Source organism: Lates calcarifer, linkage group LG6 (genome assembly GCF_001640805.2).
Source record: "Lates calcarifer isolate ASB-BC8 linkage group LG6, TLL_Latcal_v3, whole genome shotgun sequence".
NCBI lineage: Eukaryota > Metazoa > Chordata > Actinopteri > Centropomidae > Lates > Lates calcarifer.
The window spans coordinates 21,845,014-21,862,221 of NC_066838.1; the positions used below are offsets into that span (position 1 = coordinate 21,845,014).

Genomic DNA, 17,208 nt, shown 5'->3' on the forward strand with positions numbered 1-17,208 from the left:
CACAATTGTTGTATAATTCAACAAGAAGTACCTTAAGGTTGCAACCTACAACTATTTTCATTATCAATACATCTGACTGTTATTTTCTTTATATAAATTGTAACCTTAGGTGTTTAAGCCAGCCTTGTTCTGCCTGCATGGTGTTTATTTACTTTTGAACTGATGAGAGATGGGGTTTCCCCAGTGACTAAAACGTGTAACCAGTTTTTCTACAGCCAGTATCAAGGTCTGAAATGGATTAATTCATAAAAAAGAATTAGACCTGTTTTCATAAAGGGTGAATTGGGCTTGTTTAGAATGGTAAACAAAAAAAAATCAAATGTCATATGGTTTATAAATACACAAGTAGTGGAAAGTAACTAACATTTATTTTGATTTAGTTTGATATAAGGTACTTTAATTATACAAAACATAATCATCAGTGATGTATTATTATAGATTAAAATAAGACTATTCATGCCAAGGAATAAATTAACAAGCTTCCCAGCAGTATGTAAAGTAATTAAAATGACCTCCATCTTTGTCAGCTGTAACAGTAAAATGCATCAGTAATTATGATATAGTAATATATTACACATTACTCAGCATAGTGAGTATTTTCACTTTTGATACCTTGAGTATATTTGATGCTGACACTTTAGTTCTTTAACTTTTACTTTACTTACAACTCTGAATGCAGAGCATTTACTTGGAACTGAGTTATTTCCTCATTGTGGTATTGTTACTTTTACTTAAGTAAAAGTTGTGAGTACTTCTCCCACCACTAAAAATTTACATATTTAAAGCAGGAAAGAGGCTACAGGCGATTATTGTGATGTCTGCTCCACAGGCTGCAGCCTACAATCTTAGAGAGAGACTTAACCCTTTCCACTTCACACGATTAAGTGAATCTAATAAGGATAATTTCTAACATCATTAAGAGATAATAAACTTAAACGTGAAGAACAGTCCTCTTCTTTGTAGACAGTCTTATGTTTATACTCGCGCGGATGAATACGTTCAGGTGACACCTTCACGGCTACCGGGACTCATTGTTTGAATAGCCAGTGTGTGCGGTTTGATTGGATGTTTCTCGTCAACGTTTTGTACAAGCAGGCCTGGTTTCACAAGTGTGTGTGTGTGTGTGTGTGTGTGTGTGTGTGTGTGTGTGTGTGTGCGGACGGGGGTGGGAGTGCACAGTTGAGTAAAAAATATATAAATTTAATAGATATATATTAAGATATATATTAAAGTTGGCTCTTATCCACCACATAATGTCATCAGAGAGGCGTCTAATTTGTCCCCAAATTCACCCTGCTGCAGGACAATGACCCAACACACAGCCAGAGTCATAAAGATTTATCTTCAGAGACAAGGAGTCCTGCAACAGATGGTCTGACCCCCACAGAGCCCTGATCCCAGCATCATCACGGAGTCAGTCTGAGCTTACATCAGGACACAGAGGACTCTGAGGCAGCCTGAATCCACAGAGGAACTGTGGTGAGTTCTCCAAGATGCTTGGAAACAAACGAACAATAAACTATAAATAGAAACTATTCATGGCATTATATGCATGTGCAAAGAAAGTGAAAGTGAAAGGCAGCACTGGCAGCCAATGTAGACTACTACAACATCCTGCAATAAATCCTTCATGATGGTTTGTTTTAGAAAGGTGTTGATTCACCTGTGATGATTTTGGAGGATGTAGTTTGTGGTTTTGTTCTGTATTTCATTAGATAGAATAGTTTGTCAGTTGTTCAGCCTATTCTCACGGATATAAATGGGGTTTATAAAATAATATATACACCTGTCTGTATAACACAATACAGCCCAACAGCATCACAGACTGATATACAAAATACATATCAATGCATATATTGAATTGGAATTATTTTATTGTTGATTTTATTGTTGATAATAAACATTCTTTGTATAAATTTGATGTTAGGCTACCACTTTTTGATGTCAACAAGTCTATAAATGACTTGGACTGTACTGATTCATCCTTGACATTATGTACAGTAGTTACTGTATGTGCGATGTGTGTGGGGTCCTCCATCTCACTGTCAAATAAACTAAACTAAACTTGGTAGAGGAAGTATGAGAGTTGTATTTATGCTTATAAAAAGTTAATAATGCATCTCCCAGGTGTTTTTATAATGGGTTATGTTGAAGAAAAGCACAATAAAACCTTGACATAGAGACCTATGAAGGATTGCTTATATACATGATTTTGAACTACAGAATATGATGCATTACTTCTGCTTAAGGTCTCAAAACCCCAGCAGTAGATTTTCTTTTGTTTCATGTTTGTGATTATGTTCTTTTTAAATCTTTTAAAATCTCAAATAAGTCTACTTAGAGTTCTCTAGTTGACCATAAATATGAGTAATATCACGGTACAGATGAGCCCGAACAATGTGGAAGTAAATGCAAACAAAACACAAGAGTTAACCCTTCAATTTAGAGGATTTCATCTTACCTCATTATTTTATTAAGAGAATTATTGTTGGCTTGGTTGTACATTTGTCGTAAGGCACTTGGGTTTGTTTGCTTTTATTCAGTGGTATAAAACAATAGAGTGGCAAACAGGAAGTGTGAAGAGAGAGAGAGAGAGACAGACAGAGAGGGGTGGCATGCAACAAAGTTCCCCAACTGGATTTGTAATGTAGATGTGGTGGTTGTGTGGTATCATCTGAGACCACTAGACCGCTGTGTCTCTAAGTTTCACACAGAATATGCAGAGACAGGGTATCTCACAGCACAGTTCAACTCTTCCTCTTCTAAAGCTGACAATACAAACACCAGGCAGCGAGAAAGACCATCAATCAACACTAGCTCAGAAGATAAAAAAATCATTGCTGTGCAGCCTCCATCACAGCTCAGGCTCAGTATTCCTGGCCCTCATCGTCATTTTCAGAATCAGGGCTCATTTGACCCAGCTCCTCGTAATCCTTTTCCAGGCAGGCCAGGTCCTCTCTGGCCTCGGCAAACTCTCCCTCCTCCATGCCTTCACCCACGTACCAGTGGACGAACGCTCGCTTGGCATACATGAGATCGAACTTGTGGTCGAGACGAGACCAGGCTTCCGCAATGGCGGTGGTGTTGCTCAGCATGCACACGGCCCTCTGGACTTTGGCTAGGTCTCCACCAGGAACTGCAGTTGGAGGCTGGTAGTTGATGCCAACCTGTTGAGACAAATACAATGATCAGAAAGCTAAAGTACTCAGAGTTTTACCTCTTATCTTCATGTTGTTACTCACCTTGAAACCAGTCGGGCACCAGTCAACAAACTGGATGGAACGTCTGGTTTTTATATTTGCAATGGCAGCGTTTACATCCTTGGGGACGACGTCGCCTCGGTACAGCATGCAGCACGCCATGTACTTCCCGTGCCGAGGATCACACTTGACCATTTGATTGGTCGGCTCGAAGCAGGCGCTCGTGATCTCGGACACGGTCAGCTGCTCGTGGTACGCCTTCTCAGCAGAGATGATGGGTGAGTAAGTAACCAGGGGGAAGTGGATGCGTGGGAATGGCACCAGGTTGGTCTGGAACTCCATCAGGTCGACATTGAGGGCGCCGTCGAAACGAAGGGAGGCGGTGATGGAGGAGACAATCTGACCGATCAACCTGTTGAGGTTGATGTAACCAGGACTCTCGATGTCCATGTTGCGGTGACATATGTCGTAGATGGCCTCGTTGTCCACCATGAAGGCACAGTCGGAGTGCTCCAAGGTGGTGTGGGTGGTCAGGATGGCATTATAAGGCTCCACCACAGCGGTGGACACCTGAGGAGCTGGGTAAACAGCAAACTCCAGCTTGGACTTCTTGCCGTAGTCGACAGACAGACGCTCCATCAGCAGAGAGGTGAAGCCGGAGCCGGTGCCACCTCCAAAGCTGTGAAAGACGAGGAACCCCTGCAGGCCTGTGCACTGGTCCGTCTGATGAGGAGGACACAAGGAGAGAATTATCAGCTCAATTTGCAGCTTCCCTCAACTTTACATGACCTTTATATAAAGTATCAGCTCATTGATTAGTTGTTCAGCCAGAACTTTGCTGGTTTGGTTCACTCATTGCTCTTAAGCGCTAGAGTTGAAGGCAACGGCACTTTAGTTTTCACCTCTCATCCGAATGGCTTCATCAGTTCAAAAGTTAGCTGGAGGGCCCAGGTATTCAACTCTTGGTGGGGTTGTCACCTTGAAGGTAGCCCTCAGGGTTTTTGACCCACCCCGTCATCATGTGATTCATTAGGGTCACATGAGCCAAGGTGTGACTCCCCTTTGGCTCAGGGTGTAGAACTGATGGAGCCTTTCGGATGAGAGGTGAAACGTCTTCAAGAAAACTGAAAACAGTCCAGTTTCCTTCAACCCTAACACTTAAGACTACTATGAGCAGGATGACTGAGAACCTACACAGACATATTTTTTTATGTTTTTAATTAAAAAAAAAAAAAGCTCGAAACCCCTTATATATGACCTGCTCACCACTACACGAAAGTCAATATTGGACTTAAATTCAAAATTCATCAGGTGGCCAGAACAGAAATTAATTAACTGCTGGATGTAAAAAAGCAACTGTTGGTTCTAAATGATAAAATGAAGTGATGATGTGTCAGTGCTGTATTCACAACCTTTTTCCACTGCCCCCTAGTGGCCAATGTTATTGTTATCACTCCTTTAATACAAATGTAGTGCAGAGAGTTATTGTGTTAGCTGATGTATGAACTTTGGGCTCATGCAAATTAAATTATCTTTATCAAAACTTCTAAATTTAAAAACAAACAAGACCAGAAAAATGTCATTATTACAATGACCATGCTTTTCTTCATTGCTCCTTCTGGAAATTTGTTGTTGTTGTTTTTTTGTTTGAAAAACATCAACAGAAACTTGGTACTAACACAGACCATTTTACGAACACGTTCCATGACTCCATCAATTATTTCTTTCCCGACTGTGTAATGGCCACGAGCGTAGTTGTTGGCTGCGTCCTCCTTTCCAGAGATGAGCTGCTCAGGGTGGAAGAGCTCTTTGTACTTTCCAACCCTCACCTCATCTAAAACAAAAGATTTGATTCAGAGAAGTCAATAAGATCAACTGCAGTTTGGGTCAACTTGACAGACCAGAGCAGATACAAATGTCTGTAGCTGCAAGCTGCAAAGCGTAAAGGGACATATTGGAAAAAGGGTGATTATCTGGCTAAAATCAATTCAGTGCAAACTTGTTATTTACATAATACACCTCTGTAAATGTTAGCCAGAATTGAATAATAGGTAAAGGACCCACTGCTGCACCTGTTGCTTGGATACCAGTGTTCCCATCAGCAGTCGCCTGCATGACCCACGAGGATGGAGATGCACTCACACTGGACGCAGGCGACCACACGTAATAGGACGTCGGGAACGGTCATAAAGAACAGAGATAAGTAGAGTAAAAATAAATACACATTCAGGATTACTCACCAACCACCGTGGGCTCCAGGTCTACGTATATCGCTCGAGGAACGTGGCGCCCAGAGCTACCAGTGTTGAAGAAAGTGTTGAACGGATCTTCGCGGGAGTTTGGTTCTGCGGGACTGTCCAGGAAGACGCCATCAGGACCAACGCCGTGCTCGAGACAGAAGAGCTCCCAGCAGGCGTTTCCTGTCTGGACACCTGCCTGGCCCACGTGGATGGAGATGCACTCTCTCTGTGCAAGAAAAAAAAAAACAAAATAAAAGTAAAGATGCTTGTCACAAAGTTCTCAACAACCTCTCTGGTAGTTTTGGACTCACAAAAACAGCTTGTTTTACAAGGGTAAGATGAACAAGAAGCTTCTTTACAGCATATTCCTGCAATTCATAAATAATGTCTAATTACTTAGGATCTTCACATTACATCTTGAATTTTAAACTGCTTTTCAAAATAAAGGTTGAGGATGTAGAGGAAGTTATTCCAGAAAAAGATGCAAAGCTACGGAAACAAAGAAAGGCCACAAGAATGTGAATCTGAGAAGCAATTTACTCCTGCTGGTGACATTTAATTACTGCCTACTGAACTATAATGACGAAATTTAAATACTATTAAATTTAAAAGAGCACTCCTCTACAACACAACAATTATTATGGCCTTTTTAAAAAATCTTCCATACACCTCAGCTCAGTCAGCAATGCAAACTTGTCTGATGATACACTGCACTGTTCACTGTATTTGTGCACTGCTTCTCTAATTAAGTATAAACAATGTCAAAAACAGGACAGGCTTATTTCAACACTTTACTGTTGCATTTTCCAAACTGCTTCCAGCAGTCATGTTTCAACATGTTGAGAATTTCAGCTTTTGTTTTCCTTGGAGGGAGAACATCCCCTAAGATGATTTTTTGCTGTTGAGTGACAGTTGAAAGACATGGGAGAGGTTAAGATTTGGATTATGAAGACTTATAAAAACTTAAATATTCACAAAAAAATAGGCTACGAGACAGATTTATTCTGAAGATTAGGATAAAGCTTTGAGCTCCACTTGCTGGCTTTCTGCAACAAACAGCCTGTCAGTGATTATAAACTCATAAAACAAGTAATTACTCTTTACTCTGCTCTGTTAGCCTATTAAAATATTATTATGGCCTCCAAAAGACATGCACATTAACACAACCAGCAGCGTCTTTAATCTCAGATATATTCAGTGCAGAGTTTTGAGTACAGTCAACAAAGTGGAGATTAAAAAAACAAAGATGCAAACACTTGAAACTTTCCCAAGATGAAGTTTCCACATTTCTAATAAATGATAATTATCTTACCATGTCGCTCCAGATGATGTAAGTAGTTGATTTTGGTGCAGGATAATGTTAGTAAATCGTGTGTCAGCAGCAAGGCTCCAGACAGATCCGTGTGAATCCTGTGCAGCGTCCCAGGACGAGTACAGCGTCTCCACCAGCACAGCGCTGCTCTTTATACCTGCAGACGAGCTCACCAGTGCCTCTGTCTGACAGAGACGGTGCTTATTCAGGCTGCAGACAACTGAGGAGGGTGTAGGTCGACGGAAGGAGGGAAGGAGGGATGATGACTTTTCCCCCACATGAAGCCAGCTCTCCCTCTATGTGTTGTTTCAGTCACTTTTTTTTGCCTGTTGTTACTGGCATGCAGGTTAATTTCTCATTTTTCACAGAGTTATTTTCATTTTTCCACCAGACTTACTTCAGCATATTCTGTCTCACCAGTTTTTTCACAACTGTCCAACATCTGTTCAAACTTTCTTCAGACATTCAATTTAAACTCCTCCATACAGGTTAAGTCTTCCATCTAGAAACCTACTAAAGTAGAATTAGTAGCAGTAGCTTTTCTAAAATTACGGATGAATTATTAGCTAAATTTATTACTCGCCTGTGTGACTGATATATTACCTACCACTTTATTAGATTATTAATACTGATGGCATAAATTTGTAAATTGCATTTTACTGCTGCAGTTGGTTGAGCTACTTTGTACTAGTTCATGTACAGATACTTTAATCCAGTAGTCATCAACCTAGGGCCCAGGTCCCTCAAAAGGGTCACAAGATAATCCTGAGGGGTCATAAGAGAGGAAGAAGAAAAAGCAAAGATCAGCTGCACAAATTTCTATTCTTATTTCAAAATTCGCTGAGCTATGGCTTACTGAAAACTGCATTTAAAAATTCTTTCCTGCTTTGGGGCCTGTATCCTCACACTGGGCAACATCAGATCTTTTACATATATTTTCATGTATAACACTCATGTTGTAGTACTTTCTAAACTAGGTGCATGTCTGAAAGAAATATGCCGCTGTTTGCCAACCACTTTAGAAATTAAAGACATCTCATAGTGTAGAAAGAAGTAATGACTTATGGAACTTGTGGAAGTCAGGGGATCACCAAAGTCTTCAGGATTCATCCTGAACTGAACTGAACTGTGGACTGACCAACTGACATGGTTAGCATAAATTTCCAGCAGCTAGCGTGGCTAAAAAGGTATTTGAAAGGGGAATAGTAATCACAGACCGGATACAGCTGTCACAAAATGAAATGCTTACCTTTATTAAAATAAACATATTGGCAAGTTTGGAGAGTGACAAAAGTCATTTGTCATGCGGACATTCAGTTTTCACCACTTCTTGATAAAATGGACACATTAAGTTGTAAAGTGATAAAATGGATGCATGTGGTTCCTCACTCTTGACTCAATGAGTTTTGTTACAGGAGACGCTGTTGACTCAGTTGACAACGTGTGAGGCGAGAACACAACATTTAGTCTCGCTGCATCACTTCACAGGTGTTGATGTACCACAGATAAAACGTGTCAGTTCTCAGTGTGTTTATTCACTTCTGAGACGACAGTGAGGAGAACAAAACAAATCACATGCACCTCATACTTATTGTGATTTTTAAATTTTGCCAAATAAAGGGACAAAATAAATCAACTGGTACAATTCAGTCATTTTCTAAAACAATATTAATCTCTAAATATATATTCTGAAAGCAACAGTAAGTAATAAACCTTCTGTAATAAAGTGATTTGAATCTAAAAGCACTGTGTACAGGAAGAATTACAAAAAAAAGGGGGGTTGCATTATTGACCCATTAATGACCTTGCAAATGCCAAATGAGTACACTCGATAATAAGCCAATGTACTGTAACTATCATCAAAGTCAAATGGGAGGCAACATGAATGTAGGCCAAAGTCATAAGGCAAATAGCAGCAACTGGAGTCTTAACTGTGCTCCAACTTCTTATGTTTTCTTACGATGAGTAGAAATATATTGCACTTTGAAGACAAACTGAAAAAATAATCTCACAGGTAACGACAGCAACAAGAACCACCGACGGACGAGAGTCATGCAAGTGGTGATGGGCTCCTCGGAGGCCTCTTTTGAGGTGAAGTCGACCACGGCGAAGCTGAATCTCTGTTGCACGGTCCAAGTGGCAAAGGGTTAACCATCCACTGGAGGTGGCAGCCCAATCTGCTGCACTTTTTTTTTTTTTTTTTAAGAGAGAGATGGGGAGAATCTATTTGTATATTGGCAAACAAACATCTCCCTTTGTGGCTCTGTTGTAGTGGCATTTTAGCAAAGTCTAGCTGCCTGTCCTCCCGCCTGCTTTTTCCTCTTGGCAAAGTTCACTTTTCTCGTAGAACGCAGACACCTGCGTCGCACCGCTGCGTCGCCATCGAGGTGACAACTTCCCAGGAGTCAATGACCGGGTCGTAACATTCAATACTGCTGAGAAGTGAGTTCCCATCATATCTAAAGAAAGATACAAGCAAAGAGGAACTGAGAGTTTGAACCACAACACTCAACACTGCTTCACACTGTAACCTGAGAATTATCTGCTTCAGTTGTTCTCTTAGGGCCTCCAGCAAGTTTACATGTTGATAAACTTCATGCTGCATGCTAATGATTATTTGTACAGAACAAAAACACCCCCACATAAAAAAAAGGTGAGCGGTTGTGTTGGTGAAAGCGTGTTGTTTCACGGTCCAAGAAGTCCAGTCAGATCAACAGATTCATGACTCTGAAGGATCGTAACACTGTAAAACAATCTATAATACTGAAGCAAGACTTGGAAAAAAATCAGAAAAATTATCAGCATCATTTTAACTTTTAATGTGAGAGTCGTGAGGTGAACAGTAGAAATATGTCGTTTGTGTTTCAAAGTAATCTACCAGGAACGTGTGCATGCCAATCGTTGGCCTCATTTAATGAGTGAGGAGGCTGTGCAGGGCTGAAGTTGGTCTGAACACAGATTAACAGATGGGATATACACACATTATATCTAAACATGTCTACACTGAATATTTTATTTTGTTCTTATAATTCTGCACTGAAGTAATGAATATCAGTCTAGTCTTCATTTAAAGGATAGATTGTTTTTGGTTTTTTTAAGTTCATTTAATATAAGGCTTGCATGCTATATGTACATTAAAAGAGTCAGCTGTAATCATTCCTCCTCTTTATACTGGTCTGTCCAGACTACAGTCATTCTGACAGGTGCTGCAGTCTCAGTTTGCCAAGTAAGTGTTTTCCAAACGTAATCTTTTTTTAGTCTGAAATCCCCTACTTGAGTTCCCATGGACAGGGTCTCCTAGCTGAACCATGGTGGAGGTCCAGTTAGCTGTGCTGCCAGGACCAAACTGCATCAGTAAACCTACACTAGATTTGGTAAACTGAGACTGCTGAAGCTTCATATTAGCTTTGTCTAAACTTCAGGATGCAGTTTTGCACAGCACCAGGACTGTGGATTTTGTCCCCCATTTCTAGTCGATTCATTCTTACCCAGCGATGGCGTAGAGTCGTCCTCGGAGAACAGTTGCTCCTACGTAACATCGAGGAGTGGTCATACTGGCTACGGTGGTCCAATAGTCTGTTCTGATGTTGTAGACCTCAACAGAGTCGAGGTGTGAAACACCATCAAAGCCTCCCACTACATAGATGTGGTCGTTGAGTAGAGCCACACCAGCCCCTGAAGACAGAATAAAAGTCTCAGATAAACAGTATCTCACACACAGCTGGCTGTAATATCGACTCCGGGTCTCTTATCTCACCCACCTGACCGCTTGGTGGCCATGGGTGTAACACTTGTCCAGTGGCCTGTGTGTGGGTCATACCGCTCCACTGAATTCAGGATATTTAGACCATCGTATCCACCTGTGAGGAGATAGGAGGGATATGATAAGTTTAGAGATAAGAAAAGATTGATTAGATGATTGACAGAAAAGTAAACTGCAACAATTTTAACTGTCAATTCATAGTTTAAGTTGTTTTTCCAGCAAATATTCCCTAGTTCTAGCTCTATTGTTAGGATTTTCTGTTTTTCTTATGTGACAGAAAAACATTTAATAAACAAAGTGATTAACTGATTAAGTGAGAAAATAACTGACAGATTAATTAATAAAGTGAATAATCATTAGCTGCTGAGACATTTACTTGCAGATTACTAATCTGCAAACATAATCGTTTCTTGCATCCCTATTATGACAAGATTTTTTTCTGCATACCCAGACAGTATATGAGTCCACTGGCCACCACCAGCCCAGCTCCTTCTCTAGCTGTCTGCATATCTCCCAGCATGCTCCACTGGTCAATGTTTGGGTCATATCGCTCCATGCTGGTGTGACGCCGGCTGCCATCGAAACCTCCAGCGACATAGATCATGTCTGTAAAGAGCCAAACACAGAGGAAAAATAGTCACACAGGATTTTACAGAAAAACAACGTCCGAGAGGATGTGAGTCGTCTGGCACAGAGACTCCCTCCCTCACCTCCCAGTGTCGTGGCCCCTGCGAGGCCGCGGCGCACGTTCATGGTGGCGACGGTGTACCAAACGCCGTCCTCATCCGCCGTGTAGTCCAAGCACTCCACGGAGCTGAGCCTCGACCGCCCGTCGTAGCCCCCGATCACGTAAACTCGATCGTGGAGGGACACCGTGGCGACGTAACGCCTTTTCCGCGCGATGTTCTGTTTGAGAAAAATCTGTCTGTATCAGCGAAATCCACTGAGATGATAAGAATCACGCAGCTCTCTCTCATGTGTTCAGTACTTACAGGAAGGAAGCTCCATTCTTGTGTTTTGGGATCATATTTCTCTACTACGTCTATTGGTGATTGTTGGCTGCCAAACCCACCGATAACCAACAGGACTTCTTTGGCACCTGAAAACACCCACAAATCACTTCTCTTATCAACGACAGTGTGGACAACCATAGGGCTAAATCTCAGTCAAGAGCAGGATTCCTACCTAATCTGGCTTGTGTGCGCGGGCCCTGCATCTCACTCCTCAGCTCTGGTCTTAAGTGGAATTTCTTGGCCTCGTCGACGAGGTCTCGACACGGCAGGCTACACCGAATGAGGGGCTAAAACGTGTCAAAACTTGCTTAATTATGATGGCAAAGGTAATAAATGCGTCAACAGGTATACCTTCACTGGAAGCTTGGCGTGTGATTACACAACAACCTGCTCACCTCAGCATCAATGACATCTGTAATGTAGCGCGGAGTCAGCAGCGGCATTCGAACGAACTCGAGCATGTCTGGCAGATAGGGCTCCCGCTCTTTACGGTTGTGTTTGACCCAGTTTAACACGGCTTCGAATACCGGCTCCTCCGAGTCCACCTACACACGCACACACAGCATAAATACAGCGAGAATAATTACAGCTGCATTAAAGACATAAATAAACATGATAATTTAACAATTAGCTGACGGCTACTGATATGTATTAATGCTTCAGAGACACAATGCGTAAAAGTAGGACTGTGCAGTCTGCTGAAGGTAAAACAAACCATAAATTCTCACCCTAAAGAGAATGGTTTTACAGAGGGTAAATTATGTGTGTCTGCGATTTACATGTATGGTCTAGTCTTTATTTTTTTAAAAACAACAAAAATGACAGGAAGAGCCATTTGAGTGAATTGATGATCTATAAATCATCGTGCGATAATAACTGTGTTTTCACAAAGCAAGGCATGCGGTCGGGAAGAGGAATTTCCTGAGCGCAAAGGTAGACTTAAATCAGGTTTTCTTCTCTGCAATTTCATTGTCAGCCTGATCTGCACACCAGAGTGGGAACTGGAGGGGGACACACTGACTGAGATTACAGCAGGTTGGTACTTGCTTTTCTCTTTTTGCATTCAGGTGTTTGAAAGACAATATGAAAGCTGTGAAAGTCGAGCTCAAATCACAGCATTTTACGCTGATTTTAACTATTACAGTTACAGCAGGTATATACACAGGTGTAGCTCAAGTCGAACAAGATGGCCGCCCACCCGGGTTCTCCTGAATGTACTGGAGAGTGGATGTGTCTTAATTACAGACTGGTTTCAGGTATTTCCAGTAACAAATGTAGTTCTCCATAGTATTCATTAGGTGATTTGCTGTTTTTTAACAAGAGGGGAGGCCCAATGGGAGCACCCTGGTGCCTCATTCTTAATATTATAATATGCCATTTTTGTTTTGATTTAACAGAACTGCTATTAGGCTATATAGATATTTTTGTGTATGCCTATTATTTTAGTGGATGTGGACATTAAGCATTTTAATAATGCTTATTTTTCAAACCACACCATAATTTTGTTGGTTTAAATTCTACCAAAATAATACAAGTACAAGCTATGTCTGTAGTCATGTCTCCCCTTGCAATATTTGTTATAAAGGTAGATTGGTCTGGGCTGTATTTTCAGCAGCACTGATGCTACTAAATGATCATAGAAATATTAAAGGAAAATTACAGGAATACTGCAGGTAACAGTGTGTCTATAATCTTCTTACTACAGAAGTACATTATTTATTATCTATATCACATAGTGTAGTAATTATTATAAATCTAAGATTAAACTGACTGAGAGAAAAAGGCACAATTACAAAACTGTTTGCTACCTCAGAATCGCAGAGAGCGCCATGTATTTATGAGCACACAGCACAATAAGGCTACTGATAATTAAGAGCCATAGTCTGGGCCATAGATTCTGACTTCACCAACCTCCGTCAGATAAAGAATCAATGAGTCAGGCAGACTAAACTTACATATTCAACTACACAAACCCTACTCCTCCTGCAGCAACCCCATCATATCATCTACTGATAATATTCAGCGACAACACACCAAGCAACCTCCACAACACACTTGACACCAAATGTTCGAAAAGCTCAGAAAGTCTAGTTTTCCTACCTGGATTTCATCACATTTTATAAGCTTCTCCACCTCTGTCTGGCTGAGCAGCATGAACTCCTCGTGCTGAACCACCTCGGAGAAGTGCTTCTGGGAGAAAAGCTCAGCAGCCTGCATCAGGTCGAGGCAATTGTGAGTTTCGGCAAAGTCTCGAATACCCAGGCAGTTGGAGGGATCGAGCTGACTCTCCAAAAAATCACAACACGCTCTTTTCACTCCTGAGGAAAACAAAGGTACATCTGAATATTCACACACATGTATCGTTCAAATCAAATGTATTGTGCCACGGCATGCCTCAGGGTTTCTGCAGGGTTCAGCGAATTAAATTTAAGGCTTTTAAAGATCTTTTTAATACCACATAGAATTACATTTACCATCAGAACATGTGAGAACCTACAGTCTGGTTAAGTGTATTCATAAACCGTGTCTGTGCCCAGCTGGGACGTGGCATCTTGCCTCTGACAGTGGAAACTTAACACCTCCATTCAACTCCAGAGGAGTGTAAGTGTAAAGTGTGTGATCTGGAAGAGGTTGAAAATCAAATACACCAATGTAAACTTCAGTATCTGATGTCTATCGACAGTGTAGGAGGGCGCTTTATGTTTGATGCGTCAGAAGTACAGTTCATTCCTCAGATATTATGTTTAATAGCTGTGATGTCCGAAGAGCAGGATTGTGCTCATATCTGGTTTGACACGGAGTGACGTGTGAGGACCGGTATTATATTTGTTCTTCACTCTCATCATGTTACAACGATCTTATCTTTATTTGCTCTTGCTTGTTATGTTTATAGCGTCTTGTGGGCTGGGCACCTTTTTGGTGTATGGCACACTGAAATAAAACTACCTACCTACACACAACCTGTTTCATGATCACACCGACAGTATGAAAACTAGTAGAGATGAGAGAATTATTTATACTAGTGTCACATTTCTGTCAGTATTTTCTGTACCTATTTTGGCTAACAGCGGTGACAGGTTTTGCTACAGGTCAGATGATGCTGAAAATGGACACAATCCTCAGTCCAGCAATCACATTTTTAGTTTATAGGTGTGTAAGGCCTGCAATCACATATGATAACGTGTCAAAACTAACATTACTGCCAATGTCTTTTTTTCTTTTTTAAGAGAAAATATACATTTAATGTGAGGCCTTTAATGCCTTCTAAGGCCTTCTTTGAGGAATTGAATTCAACCCTTTTTAAGACTTTTAATACCAGCTGAAACCCTGTAGTGGTTCTCACAGCGATATCAACTAGCTTAAGCACTTATTTTTCAAATTACAGTACAACAGGCAAACCTACCTTTAAGCTGCAGCAGGCACGCTGCTGGGAGCAGCTCTTGTACATTCTCCACTGTGACTAACACGGTCTCTGTGTAGACAAAGTCCAACAGGATCTCCATAGTCGATGCAGTGAGCCCCTGAATGTCGACAAAAGATTTCCCCTTCTCCGCAAGCTGCAGAGCCACAACAACAGAGTCAATAAGGTGTAATGACAGGAAACATACAATTAAGGTTTTACTTATGAGCATCAAGTATTGGTAAAGTAACACTGCTTAGAGACTCTGATAAAGCAAAAAAGAGAGAATAGAATGAATAGGGTAGGCTGAGAATACAAATTATATTCTTTAATTCTATCAAGTTTTGTACAGTAGAGGCTATGAATGTGATGTATTTCTTTTTTAGCATGGAGAACTCAACAAATAAAGATCTTTAGTGTTACCTCACTGGTGAACATGGCACAAAAGTAGTCACTGCAGGCCGCCAACACAATCCGGTGAGCTGGAAAATCTGTGTTCTCCACCCTCAGAGTGATATCGCAGAGTGTGTTACTCTTGCGAAGTGAGTTCATTGCATTGAGGATGGATTTGGCATGGGAATTGGTCATGATGTCTTTGGGAGCCATGCTGCTTTGAGAATCTCTCAAGGATCTCAAACTACTCAAGGAATCTAAAATACACAGACAACCTGTTAAAAATCTTTATACAGTGAGTATAACAACCCTGCTACTTGTGTAATAATTTATAAATCTTAAAAAATATAGATGAAAAGTAGCAGAACATTATACATTTTCACTATCGGTTAATCTGTTGATCAACTAATCGAAACAGTTTCTTCTGGAAAACATAGGAAAATAGTGAAAAATAAAGATATTAATTTCCCAGAAGCCCAAGGTGATGTCTTCAAATACCGTTATGCATATGATCAATAGTCCAAAACTCAAATATATCATAATAACTTTAACATATGAGTGGAAAACAGTGACAAATCGTCACATTGGAGAAGCTGCAGCCATGAAAACTTTGGCATTTTTTGTTTAAACATGGACATAAATTAATTAATTATCAGACTAGTTGCAAATTATTCAAGTAGTCAATTAATTGATTGTGTGATCAATTAATTGACTATTTGTTTATGTTCTATATAATATCTAAGTGCAGTACTTCAGTACTAAGCTGATGATATTTAACTTCTGCATGTTAAATTTGTGAGATTACCAATGTATTTCAAATAGAAATATTATCCTTTATACAAATTTATTCCATTAGCTGTAGTTAACAGCATATGATTTCCCATACAAAACATACCATAGACTGATAATAATATTATGCTTTAGTTTGAAAATACGCCACATTATAGCAACACTTAGATCTCCACAATATTAAAATATTAAAAATACCTTTAGCAGGAAAATCAACAATTTAACAGACTGAAATGTTCATGTCTCCTGTGATGATACTGAAGTATTTCCTCCGTTGCAATTTGAGTGTAGGACTATTACTTTTAATGCAGTATTTTTTGCATTAAAACGTTAGTATTGCTAATGCAACTTACCGTTAAAAGATCTGAATACTTTTTCCACCACTGGGAGGCAATAACTATAGCTACACATTAGCTAGCAGCAGCCAACGACAGCTGAGGGCTAACGCCAACGCTACACAACAACAACTACGAAAACACAGCCATATAAACTGAGCTGATAGCCGGAGGAAGACAACACATGAAGCGACACACACAGAAGGACTTGTCATGAATTTGCATAATACCTGTCGCAGCAGTAAAGCTGATGAAAAACGTCTAGGCTAAGTTGCTTTAGCTGCTAGCTAACGTTAGTAGCACCAAAGTCCCTTGTCCCAGTTCTTGCTGTCAGTCAGAAACCACACTCGGCTAACGGCTAATCCATGATGACCTTTGCTAGGTCACTCCGTGCGCGGCCTCCCCGAGGACACATATGTCTGCGGTTTCAAAATAATTTCATATTAACCCCCGCTACGAGTTTAAACCAGCCAGAATATTTCGTGAACTAAACTGCAGCAGGTCACAGCAGCAGCACTTGAGTCCACGGTTTGGACGTAAACACAACACATTACGTGACTGTACGTGCGCGCTCCCGGATCGGGACGCGTAAAAAAATAAAATAATAACAGTATTTATATTCAGACGTAAAGTGGGATCATTTACACTTGACATATATCATATGTACATATATATATAAATCAGCTGGCCCCAGTAGTTCAGAATTTGACACCAAATTTATTATTATATTATTATTATTATTATTATTTATTATATTAGAAAA

General features: G+C 40.4%; 2 protein-coding genes across 3 annotated transcripts; both read right to left on the minus strand.

The window, feature by feature from the left end:
* Positions 1-2,436: 2,436 nt before the first annotated feature.
* On the minus strand, positions 2,437-7,079 carry tuba5 (tubulin alpha 5). Its single transcript, XM_018687387.2, has 5 exons — positions 6,753-7,079; positions 5,441-5,666; positions 4,886-5,034; positions 3,243-3,923; positions 2,437-3,167 (listed from the first exon to the last, which is right to left on the minus strand). The coding sequence occupies exons 1-5, from the start codon at positions 6,753-6,755 to the stop codon at positions 2,868-2,870; spliced, it is 1,359 nt and encodes a 452-aa protein (XP_018542903.1). The 5' UTR covers positions 6,756-7,079; the 3' UTR covers positions 2,437-2,867.
* A 902-nt stretch (positions 7,080-7,981) lies between these two features.
* LOC108890481 (kelch-like protein 12) lies at positions 7,982-17,003 on the minus strand. 2 transcript variants are annotated; one of them, XM_018687349.2, is made up of 12 exons: positions 16,464-17,003; positions 15,352-15,578; positions 14,932-15,085; positions 13,629-13,846; positions 11,924-12,073; positions 11,701-11,815; positions 11,508-11,614; positions 11,226-11,421; positions 10,963-11,121; positions 10,514-10,612; positions 10,241-10,427; positions 7,982-9,211 (listed from the first exon to the last, which is right to left on the minus strand). In XM_018687349.2, the coding sequence occupies exons 1-12, from the start codon at positions 16,519-16,521 to the stop codon at positions 9,085-9,087; spliced, it is 1,797 nt and encodes a 598-aa protein (XP_018542865.1). In that variant the 5' UTR covers positions 16,522-17,003; the 3' UTR covers positions 7,982-9,084. The 2 variants fall into 2 exon arrangements, with proteins under 2 accessions (XP_018542865.1, XP_018542866.1); XM_018687350.2 differs by having other exon boundaries at positions 16,676-17,002.
* Between the last annotated feature and the right edge of the window lie 205 nt (positions 17,004-17,208).